General features: G+C 42.2%; 1 protein-coding gene across 6 annotated transcripts in view; it reads right to left on the bottom strand.

The window, feature by feature from the left end:
- Positions 1-7,786: 7,786 nt before the first annotated feature.
- The window catches only part of LOC143039558 (leucine-rich repeat serine/threonine-protein kinase 1-like), a 57,185-nt gene continuing 52,304 nt past the window's right edge, over positions 7,787-12,667 (bottom strand). For 4 of the 6 annotated variants that reach the window (XM_076209756.1, XM_076209759.1, XM_076209760.1 and 1 more), the window contains exons 39-45: positions 12,460-12,582; positions 10,985-11,186; positions 10,253-10,451; positions 9,644-9,901; positions 9,000-9,208; positions 8,741-8,874; positions 7,787-8,606 (exon numbers count right to left, since the gene is read on the bottom strand). In XM_076209756.1, the coding sequence (XP_076065871.1) occupies positions 8,175-8,606; positions 8,741-8,874; positions 9,000-9,208; positions 9,644-9,901; positions 10,253-10,451; positions 10,985-11,186; positions 12,460-12,582 (1,557 nt within the window). In that variant the 3' untranslated portion in view covers positions 7,787-8,174. The remainder of the gene's footprint in view (positions 8,607-8,740; positions 8,875-8,999; positions 9,209-9,643; positions 9,902-10,252; positions 10,452-10,984; positions 11,187-12,459; positions 12,583-12,667) is intronic. The other 2 variants (XM_076209762.1, XM_076209761.1) reach the window with 1 other exon arrangement.

Genomic DNA, 12,667 nt, shown 5'->3' with positions numbered 1-12,667 from the left:
TCGTTAGTTCAAGAGGAGAACAAAAGAGAAACTCCTCTTTAAAGGAACCTGAGTTAACATACCTTGCAAACACCATCAACTGGGAACACGATGCCACATCAGTTGATTCATCAAGCTGAATTGAAAATAAGCCAAATGCTGAAGACTTGATCTCCTGCACAACTTGATCCTTGATGTCAGTTGCCACATCGCTTATCCTCCTTTGAACTAACGATTTATATAGCTTGTTCATGAGTGATGGACTTTTGAAATCAAAAGATCGCGCAATCAGTCCTAGAATCTTATTTGCTTTCTCAGAGGCTGAAATACACTGCTTGGATGATTTGAGGTCGTTACTGATAATTACGCCGAGATCTTTTTCACTATCCACTTTTGTTAACGAATTTCCAAATAACTTGTAATCGTACTTACTGTTATTTTTATCTTTGTGCATTACCTTGCATTTACTTCTCCATTGAAGATGACAGATGTGAATCCATATTCAATATATGAAGATTGTACTTTCTTTTTTTTGATACTCATGATGGGTTCCAAATTCTGTAAATACAAACAAGAAAAAGTCAAAACTATAAATGGATATTTTTACAAACAAAAATGTGATACACTTATCCATTTTTCATTTAATCAGCAGCATAGCTCACACTAAAAAGTAAATAATGACACTGATGCACAAAAAAGAAGGTGTAATATGCAAACATATGGGAGATTATGGTCCATGTTAACACCACAAAAACTAGACTAGAGAAGCAGTGTCACCAATGCGAGTGCAAGTTCAACAAAAAAGTAACAAAAAGTGGCAAAAAAACTGAGGAGCTAACAAAAAAAATTGACAATGGGAATGGTATTAAAAAATTGAAACAGAAATCACAGAGATGCATGCATGCACAGACAGTGCAAGAAACAAAATTACTGTGCTTACTTAGGTAACAGAGTCAGATGGAAAATCCTTGAGGGACTTGTTCCGGACCCCACGCCCTCTACAATCAAGCCACACCACAGTGTAAGGCATGGGCGCAAATGTGAGAGACAAACTCTCCCATCAAGAGCCCCGGAAAGGATTGAGTCCCTACTGGCAACCAGCCTAGGCCATGAGGGTCCAAAAATCTTCAACGCCCTCCCAAAAGAGGTGAGAGAGAAAACTAAATGCTCGGTGGACAGCTTCAAACATGCACTGGACAGGTTCCTGCGGAAGGTGCCAGACGAGCCTCCAGTGCCAGGCTACACTAACACAGCCATCAGTAGGTTCTCTCAAAACTCACTACCAGCCCAACTGACCCTCGCGAGGAAGGACAACAGGACTGGCAGTAGCGGTAGTCCACTACGGCTGTGAGGATCGACCTCAGAACTTCACTAAGTAAACTAAGTAAGTGAATACCTTACTTAGTTTACTTACTAAGTAAGTAAACTAAATAAGGTATTCACAAAGCGGACTTAACAAATGTTACTTACCAAACAGCTGTTTGTTTTGGTTCCGCTCAAAGGGCGCACATGTTTTGCAAAAATGTGCAATCTGTTGATTTCAAAGTCAGTATCAATAAGAAATATTAAATATTAATAAAAAAAAACATTTATAATATTTTTACATGCATTTTGTTATCATATAAGTGTTATTTCTCTATTTTGGAGCATTACTAATGTGTGCCCTTCAAAAAGAAACCGCGCGTACTGCATGTCAACAATAGCCACAAGCAACTGTGTTAGCGAACTTTGCATAGCCATGGATCAACATAGTACTCCTCAATGCAGGGTTGGCAAGAGAGGTTCCCCCTACTTTGTTACAAATTGGGGGAAACTGGGAAAAACTCTTTGGGGGAAACTAAAAATGGTGGAGGAAACCAAAGTTTGTTTAATATATGAATAGTAAGTAGTAGATATCCAAGGGATAATGATTAGAACATCTATATATGATCATAGGATTAACTTGTGGGATCACAGACTATTTATACAATTAGGTTTAATCTCTGGGTCAGCACAGGTATAATCCCTGCCCAGGTTACAGTCAGAATAGGCCAAATTGTATAATTGCTCTCCTCACCCCCCCTAAACTTAATGTGGTCACAATTCACCCCACTGAAAACCCAAAATTCCCCCCCGGGGGTGAATTTCACCCCCGTTACGAACTCCTACATTAAACACTCCAAGCGAAGGTCTTGGCGTGATTTTATTTCGACAATAAACATACACACCCCTCTAACGCAGATTAGGTCTGCCCTCCGAAGAATTGACGGCACACATGCACCTACGATAAAGACTGACGATAGGAACCACATTTGTAGATACCCCCACCGACATCACAAACATGATTATAGCAGATACATTCACACAAACAAGCAATACAGATAACTATTCGCCAACATTCCTACAGCATAAACAAAGACTGGAAGCAGAGCCACTGGTCTTTCATACACATACACGCCACGAATACAATACTCCCTTCTAACTACACGAGCTTAAACAGGCTTTAAGCTCGTGTAGAGGGACCTCTGCTGGCCCGGATGAGATTAGGTATGAGATGCTGCAACATCTAAATTCAATCTCACTCAACCAATTACTGGAACTATGCAACGAAATTTGGATTAATTATGACTTCCCAGAAACATGGAGACATGCCCACGTCATACCTATTCTCAAAAAGGGGAAGGACCCACAGAGTCCTTCCTCTTATCGCTCTATAGCGCTTACCAACTGCTTATGCAAAGTATTAGAACGTATGGTCAATAACAGATTAAAATTCATTCTCGAATCTCAAGATTTAATAGTTCCTGCCCAATGTGGTTTCAGGAAAAATCGAAGTAGTCTCGACCATTTGGTCAACTTAGAACATGATATACTTTCAAGTTTCGAGGGGAAAATTTTCCTTGTAGCTTGCTTCTTAGATTTAGAAAGAGCGTACGACATGGCATGGCGACGTGTTATCCTCGAAAAACTCTATGCACTTGGCCTTAGAGGGAATCTCCCTATTTTTATTCAAATTTTTTTACTAGAACGAACATTCTCCGTCAAAATTCAATGTTGCTTTTCATCAGTACAAGAAAATGGCGTACCACAGGGAAGTGTGTTGAGACCCACATTATCTATGTCATTTATTACCGATATTCTACCTGCTCCACCTCGGAACCTTAAATACTCATTATACGCTGACGACGTCGGAATCTGGCATTCCTCATCGAACGCTAGTTTTTCCGGCTCTCGCGTACAACTTGCCCTGGACTCGCTCCAGGAATGGTCTGACGAATGGGGATTTAAGTTTTTGGAAGTAAAGTCAACAGTGGTTGTATTTTCACGCAGAGCCCAGGCAGAAATCGATCTGCAATTACATGGAAATCCCATTCCAGTACAAAATTCAACCTTTTTCCTTGGCCTGAAACTGGACTCCAGGCTAAACTGGAAGGCCCATGTAAAGTACCTAGTTGATGCGTGCAACAAGAGACTTAATTTGCTACGCAAACTAACGGGCACAAATTGGGGAGCAGATAGGAAATCTTTGCTAATGATTTATGAGTCCCTAATTAGATCTAAATTAGACTATGGGTGTCAGATTTATGGTTCGGCAACAACAACCACGTTACAACCCCTGAACATCATCCAAAATAAAGGACTACGACTTGCACTTGGAGCATTACGCTGCACAAGGATCGAGAGGCTGGAAGTTGAAGCCAATGTTCCCCCCCTCCACTACAGGCGCGAACTCCTTACACTCCGCTACGCCGCCAAAGTGCTTCGTATCCCACGACATCCCTGCAAGCGGGCGGCGTCCCAATACGAGCACTTTACCAACTCCAGCCTTAATCCCTTTTCCATCAGGATCCGATCCTTGTGCGAGCAGTATTCAGTGCCACTGTGGTCTATTGAAAAATTGAAGACGTTCCACATACCACCGTGGGAAAAGATCACCCTGAACGTCAACATCAATGAAGACCTCCAGAAGAAATCGTGCTCGGTAGAAGAACTCCGACAGAAGACCCTACAAGTCATCAACGGGTACACTGACCACAGGGCACTGTATACGGATGGTTCCAAGTGTGGCCGTAAGACAGGGACAGGGTTATATAGCTCCACAACCCGGATGATGTTCAGATTGCCGGACCATACGAGCATTTATATTGCCGAACTCTTCGGAATATCCAAAGCGATAGAAAATGCTCAATCTGACACACATAGTAACTTTGTTATTTTCTCAGATTCTTTGAGTGCATTACAGTCAATTAAATCAGGTAACCAAATGAGGAATTCTCTCCTGGGCAAAATCATTAGCGCACTCTCGACGACCAACAAGTCCATTACTCTCTCTTGGGTTCCCAGCCACATTGGGATCTCCGGGAACGAGAAAGCGGACACGCTGGCCAAATCTGCGTTAGAAAAGGACTGTATCACAGATATACCATAGACATAGGCACTTTCAATTCTATCATAAAAAAAACAATTACACACCCACTGGCAACACCAGTGGGACAATCTCCACATCACACACAAACACAAGGAGCAAATAACAGACTGGTCAACATCATACAGAAGAAATAGACGGGAGGAAATCGCCATAGCAAGGCTGAGGATGAATTCCACCTACATCACCCACCTAGATCCTTTCATCACTGGCGTATTTCCTCCCCAGTGCAACACCTGCAACACTACACTATCTGTAAGACACATACTCATACACTGCAAGAAATATAACACACAGCGCCAAGCACTTATACATCACTGTAGACTCAAGAACATTCATTTAAACGTGACAAATCTTTTGGCCAATGACTGTATCCTAATTGACAAAGTAGTGTTGTATTTGCGCACAACGGGACTGTTGTGGAAATTGTAATGGTAAATTAAACAGGATCGCAGGTTCACACCAGGCTTAATGACCCCCTTATGGGTCGATAGCCTTAAGATAAAAAAAAAAAAAAAAAAAAGTGACAGTCTCTGTGAAGAAGTCAGTACCACTGCATAACCCGAACTGCTTAGTCATTTCTCCTTATCCCTGACTCCCACCACATATGTATGTATGTTCATGCTGTTCCATATATACTGTATTATCTTGGAGGGAGATGTAGGATGTATGATAGATTAGACTGCCATAAGTCGGATAGCTCCTTTTACTATTGGCCAATGTTTTGGTGGGCTTTTGTTAAGCTCCTTCCACAATACACTGAATGCACTCAATAGATGGCATTATTGTCTTAAGACACCAAACTTGATTTTGCTCCTCTCACTATTGGCCAAGGTTTTGGCAAGCTTTCGCTAAGCTCCTCCCACAATACACTTTGTGCACTCAGTAGATGGCATTATTTTATATTTCTAATCAACGTGAAGAGACACTTTTTCCTAAATCTGGATTTGCTTATCAATAGAACCCCATAAGTTGGCTAGCTCCTCTCACTATTGGCTGAACTGGGTGGGGCTTAAAAGATAGCACAAGTTCAGTAAAGCTGTATGAGGTTATAATTTTTTCTCATTTTTTTGCCCAAATTTTGGCCCCTTTGTGCTAACTCCTTCTCCCACAGATAGATTACAGTGGTGAATCCGGGTGGGGAGCCTCACCCCCCAATTTTTTTTCATCACCTCATTTTAGAGGTCAAGAAACCTGCCACATGTACATTGTTACATTACAGAGAGCAGTATTACAATGGGAGAAGTATATTCAATACAGCTAGACAAATTCTGGGAGGGACAAGAGCAAATATATAATTACAGAGCACAAATTAACACTGCACGCGGCCGGCACCAACATCATACTAGAAATCAGGCTGCCACACTGGAATCACAGGCCACATAAGGCCTCTTCCAGTAAAACGTCAACTGTAATCAACTGTAATCATTGACGCCCATGGACCATTGCTACCCAGTATGGCATTATGGGTCTCCAGTAATACAGTTGTGATTCTTAGGACATAATATGAGGAGGGAAGGGTTGGAAGAGGTGGTGATGATGGGAATGGTGGAGGAAAGCAGAGGGAGAAGTATATGGACGGGCTGATGAGGGCGACGGGAAAACAGCTCAAACCAGCACAGATGTTCCAAGTAACTAGGGACCGTGAACGGTGGCACTCCATGGTTGCCTAAGTCCAAGAGGATATGGCACGACGGTAAGGTAAGGTAAGGTAAGTAATACACAGTACATTGAGCTACAGCACCCTTTATGCAAAGAAGATCAGGATTGAAACTGATCTAAGCAACTAAGAAACTGGAGAGATTTCACAGGGTGGTCAAGACAAGGAAGGACTAAAAGAAAGGTTCTACATGCAAATTTAGGTATCAGTCAATTTTAATTGATTGATTGATAGTGGGGAAAATGCTACAACAGTGCATACCTGCATTTCCCTTTGGCCTTCACACCAGAAACCCATGTTTTCTGGCAAGCTCCTAGGTACACTCCTGGTTTCAAGGTTTAGTGAAATAAAAGCCCATTCTCCATACAACCATGTTTAAGAGAATATGGTTACAACTGGATAACTTAAGAACAAGTGGTCAACATTCTACAATTGGATGGACACTGTCTATGGTTACTTGCTTTTGGGTCAGCCCTGGGTTCTGTACAACTGTATTTATACACTCCAGACCTCCGTTTAGGAGGAATAGTCAACCTTCAGTCCATTAATGACTAGATGCCATTAAAGATGAAAGAAAAAATAAATATAACAAATGAAATCTAAAATAAGCATTGTAATCACAGATACTTCCATTATGTCCCAGCTTGATGAACAACACACATAATAATATGTCTCTTTTTTTTTTCAAATCATGTAAAAGTGGAAGTAATGAGGCACAGCCATGGAACAATAAAAACTTGGTTCTTCCCTGTTTATCAAAATACTTAGGCACTGCTGTCACTGTCTTGGAGAAAACAGCGAAAAAGAGCCACACTGCCCCATCACTGATTTCAACATCTTGGGAGAAAACAGTGAATCAAAATGTTGCCCTCCGTTACTAACCATACGGCAACTTGCAAAACAAGTTGACATTTGAGCTTTTTATAGGGAAACACATCCAAACTGTGGCTCAATAATTGTAGGCTCCTCCTCTTGATGCAATATGGTAAAAGGCTCTTCTGTATGACTGGTGAAACATCACTCTCATATTTTCTGATTACCAAAGGCCTCCTCCTCTTAGCATAGCACTATTAAGCTTTTGTATTCAGCAGATGGCAAGCTGAAAGAAGTGGCTGGTCTTTCTTCTTGGACTTGCTGTATACTGGTATTTGAACACAAAGGAAAAGGACTGCAGCAGTCTGATGATTTACTAGTGTGTATCATAGTACTCTTGTTTGGCTGTGGTATCCATTTCACAGATGATTATATGCACAGAATGACACTGTGGAGTTGTTGGAGTAACGTGTGAGCTATACAGTACTCATTTTTGCATACAAGGCTTTAGATATGCATCACCTACCACTCATTGCATTCGGTTAAGAACGTGTGCCCTGTGGCCACTCCTGCATGCAAAAATAATGTGTACATTCTTCAGTGTCTGTACACTTGCGGCACTTCCCTGGCTAAGGAAAGGTGTGGCTCCATTTCTTCCAAAATGCATAATTGTTTGGTTACACATTCCAATTATACATTTATTACATTAATTTTGTCTTTAGGATGTGTGCCCCGTGGGGCTACAGGGAGAAGGATGCCTAGTCCCTCTCCCCGTCCCTTTTTTCTCGCCTCTTACGATCCAAGTGGGATACTTGGTGGCAGTATTCTTTTCCCCCACCACAGGGTGAGGTGGATGGATGGGGTGAAGGGGGCTTTTGAAATGGGTGGGAGTGTTTTTATGCCTTTCCCTTTTTGGCTACCTCCCTTGTAAAAAAGCCTTGGTATATGTATGATGTATGTATGTACTACATTAATGAGAACACAAGCAATGTGACTTGACACTGGACTACAGCATTATTTACCCACCACTGTCTATGCATGGTGTTTCATGGAGGAGTAATGCTTCCTTGGTCTCATTTGAGATGATACACACAATTAAACATTTGGTTTTGTTTTTGCAAAAAAGTCTTCAAGTTGAGATGTCAGCTAGGTCTCTTGGGAGCGCAATGTGGTGATCACTCTTAAGCATGGACAGGAATCCCATAATGGTGGTTGTTGATTCTTGATGAGGTACCCCACTAGTTGGTATGGGTAGTGTAACCAAAATAAGAATACAAATCCCGAAAGGAAGTGTGGCTTGGACTTCAGTCCTGTGACTCATGAATTCATCCACTGGTGAGCTCTCCACAGTAGACAGTACATGGTGCGGTTGGCTGTCTGGTCTGGATGTGCAGACTTTGGAAGGGGAGCATAACGGCCAAAGAGGTTGCGATATCCTTTGCCAATGGTGGCCAGGAGAGGAGGAGGACTAGTGATCTTCTCCCCTTCCTCTAACATCATCGAAGAGGATCGGGAAGAATCGTTTGAGGACTCGGTACTGCCAGTATTGTCCTTTGGACTGGAAGTATCACTGGAAATGGGGACCTCTTGGATATCGAAGGGACTGGACAAGGGCACAATAGCTCGCACCTCATCCTCGTAGGGTCTAAACACCGTGATGGGTCTCATTGAATCTGCTTCGGCAACTACCACACAGCCCCACATCGTTCCAACATATAGTTCTCTGCCACACACTGCCACAGCAGACACCTGTTAAAGGAAAACTTTAAAGTGAAATGCATCCAGGTGGCATGAGCAAATATCTGCATAAACAGTAAACCATTTTAACAACATAAACACAGTACTTATGAAACTAGGCCATGCAGGTTTGGTTCCAAACTGACCTGGCAATGGGATGGGGAGAGGTGTTCCTCAATGCTGATAGACTGGAGGGATTCAGAGCAAGGTGCCAATTTGGAACAATCTAAGCGGTTGGTAACACTCTGTTTCACAGCATCCCAGTGGTACACTACACAACCTGGAGGGAATGGATGTGCGAGTGTACTTAGTTGCAATACGATATCCAATCACAAACAACTTTCATCCTTGTCCTACGACCCTTCCATATTCTATAGCCTCACGTATTGTGGGCTTACAACTCACCTGGATAGACATATGACCACAGCGAGTGCTGGAGGTGAGGCTGGACGTGCTTCTGGCCAAGGGGAGAATGTAAGATAAGTACGTCAGAGGAATCCGAAGGCGGTGTAGACGAGGTGGAATGTGAGGCAGTGTCCTGGCCAATGACCAAGCCATCATGGCACATGGTAAAGATGCTCATAAGTCCATCACTGCCGCCACACCAAAGTGACCTGTGGAGGAGACAGAACATTATACAATTACCCTTTAACTATTTTCATTAATAATTTCAATTACCATAGCATGTATTGTGATTATTATCCAGCCTGCTCACAGAGGAAGTGGTCTATGCTGGAGCTTCTCTAGCCATGCATAAAATCCACTCCCACCCATTCTGTCCCCACATACTCCACTCCCATTCAACTCCCTCCCTCTGTCTTATCTTGGCTCCTCCTGGATGATGGGTCATCCCTGTATCTTGCCCACTGCCCTGGGTCAGAAGCAATGTAGCAAGACACAGCACATTCACAGCAAGGCCGCTTCATTTAATCAGCAACACCCCCTTTCGTCCTGTCCCCTCATGCAGAAAAAGAGAAGATGGGGAGAAATCTGAACATTGTATCAGAGAGTTTATGTAGTTTTCAACAAACAAAAACACAGTTCCTTACCAGGTATCAGCTACTTGTGTCAAAGCTAGGCAGTGAATGGCTTGTGTGTCACCTGCCAACTCTGCCATGACGAAGCTACCTTCACCGAGTACCGGTGAGGTTGGCGTCACATCAGAGCGACAGATGAAGAGACGACCATTGCAGAGAGCTACAGCCACGTGTCCCAACTCTTGCAAGTTACATAAGGAACGGATGGGTGAGGACTGTGGGGTATCGGGCTCCAGGCAGTAGCTGAAGATATGGATGTGGTTGGCCGTGCTGTAAGATGATTATGAAAAGCATTAAACAAAGATAACAATGTATTTACCTAGTTGTATTTTGCGGGAAGGGGAGCTATGCTCGTGGTGTCCCGCCTTTGTATCACGCAGTGTCTAGTTGAGAGAGGAAAGCGGGTCTGGAAAGGAGATCGGCAAGATGGGCAGCAGGAGAGGTATCTGAGTTATGGATCATGGGAGAAGGTACATAGTACTCTGCTATTTTTCCAGCTGCTAAAATTCATAGAGAGAGAGAGAGAGAGAATGAGAGTGAGAAAGAGTTAGAGGGAGAAAGAGAGAATGAGAAAAAGAAAAAGAGAGAATGAGAACAAGAATAAGAGAGAGAGAAACTTACCTGTACCCATGAATTTTTCCAGCATTGTCACCAAGCCAGACAATGTCACCTATACAGCACATGGCAGTTATTGTGTCCGGCAGACCTTCTATGCTCATGTAGGAGGACCATCCCCAGTTCCCTGCTCCCACCATATCCAACTGTGGGGATGTGCGGCTTATCCAAATCTTCCCATATTCCACTGCAACATCTTCTCCATCTAAGAAAGAAAACAAGAAAAATGTACTCAATCTACTGAACATTATGAATGCAATATTATGGCCACACAAACACTAATAATTTATTAACTCCTTCACCATTAATTGAATAAAAAGAAAAGAATAAGAAAAAAAAAAAGAGGAAAGTACTCAATTTATTGTATATCATGGGTGCAGTGTTATGGCTACAAAGCAACAAAAAGATCTTTGTTCTCTTTTACAATTGTTAACTGAAATACTATCATCATTGCTTAATCTTGACTAGTAATTACAGGGACTTCTTTATTTTTGCGAGGGATATGTTCTTGAAGGGATCGCGTAATGTAAAAATTGCATGAAGTGAGGTATGGGTGTTAGGCAAGTGTACTGTTTAACCTGGCCATTCCACTTACATAGGGGGAAAGAGCCTTCTGGTATATGTATGTATTCTTTAGTCTTGTACTTCATAAATCTGGCTGTCATTTTTTTATCAAAAACCTTCAAAGTAGCTAGGCCATCACTAGACTTATATAGACATTTCTATACTCTGCCTTACCTTCATCCTTAATGGTCTTTGGAGGTACTGGGATTGCATCCGTGATATTGAGTGAGTGGTCAAGTGAGGCCACGTCTATGAGATGCGTAAGTTCTGGAGCCGATGCAATGGATACAATCTGTGATGCTGACGGTCTCATTCGTGGTTGCTGAGACCAACACATGACCATCAGGTCGAGTAAGTAGACCGGATACTGGGTTTCCTGTTGAAGGATGGGAAAGAATTTTTTTCTTCATTATTTTCAATATAATTAATTTTTATTCTTACATCATCCAGGAGGAGCCAGGAAAAGGGAGGGGTGGTAAATAGGAGTGGAGTATGTGGGGATGAAACGGGTGGGAGTGGATTTATGTCTTGACTTTGACTACCTTCCTTGTAAGGGCTGGGAGATGGGGTTGATTTAGAGTATTGGGATGGTTTGGACACATGGAAAGAATGAGTGAAGAAAGATTAGTAAAAGAAGTGTGGAAGGCAGAGGTGGATGGAATGAACAGGGGCTACTGAGAATGTGATGGATGGATGGGGTAAAAGGGGCATTGGAAAAGAAGGGGATGTCTGTTGAGGAAGGAAGGGAGAAGACAGAAGATAGGGGTGAGTGGAGAATGGCTGTGTATGGATGATGCTGTAATGCATAGAAGGAAGTGGGTGGGGGATAGGGGGGCTAGGGAGTGGTTATGTGTGAATGATATTTTGACACAGCCTAATGAGATTTCTCCCCATGGTCAATGTTTCTGCATGAGGAGACTGAAAGGGAGGGGGGGTTGCCAATCAAATGAAGTGGCTTTGCAGTGGATGTACTGTGTCTTGCTGCATTACTTGTGACCCAGGGCAATGGGTGAGATACAGGGATGACTTGTCATCCTGGAGGAGCCAAGAAAAGAGGTAGGGAGGGACAGGTGGTGAGTGGGAGTGGAGTGGGTGGGGATGAAATGGGTGGGAGTGGAATTATGCCTTTTGACTATGGCTAGCTCCCTTGGTACATGTATATATATACATACATACATATATATATATATATATATATATATACATATATATATATATATATATATATATATATATACATATATATATATATATATATATATATATGTACATTTTTCTATCAGCTGTATTCATTCTGCTGAGGTATTAACCACTTCGGTATGATGACGCCTACATGGGCGTCATGAGGAGCGAGTGGGTACATGAGGATGCTGGCATTGGCATCTTGATTACATATATTTTTTTGTAGTTGTACATGAGTTACCCCTGGATTCTGTGAACTGGTTTGATCACGTTCCCTGTGTTTCTTATTACTCAGAGTAAAAGAGAACAAGTAATACAGCAGTGACTTTAAATTTTATAATGCAAGTGGTGTGATGCATTGTACATATGGCAGCCAATGCTGAATGCAAAAATTTGACCCATACTGAAGTGGTTAGAAATATTCAAAATATTAAGATTTGTCCTGTATGCACAAAACTGATACTGACCAGACGTGTGAGTGCAGGACGTCCCCCTTCTAGTACATGCTCCTTGACATTGTCACAATGCTCATACGGTTGGTGAGTTGTCAACAGTTCATACATGAATATTCCAAATGAGAAACAGTCAACCTGGAATGATATGAATGAATGAATGAATGGTTAGCAAATACAGTCCATGTAATAATACTATGTAGAGAGGAATGAAAAAAATATA

The sequence above is a fragment of the Oratosquilla oratoria genome, chromosome 26, assembly GCF_046742065.1.
Source record: "Oratosquilla oratoria isolate Oo_2021 chromosome 26, ASM4674206v1, whole genome shotgun sequence".
Lineage (NCBI taxonomy): Eukaryota > Metazoa > Arthropoda > Malacostraca > Stomatopoda > Squillidae > Oratosquilla > Oratosquilla oratoria.
This window is presented reverse-complemented; position numbering and strand designations above follow the sequence as displayed.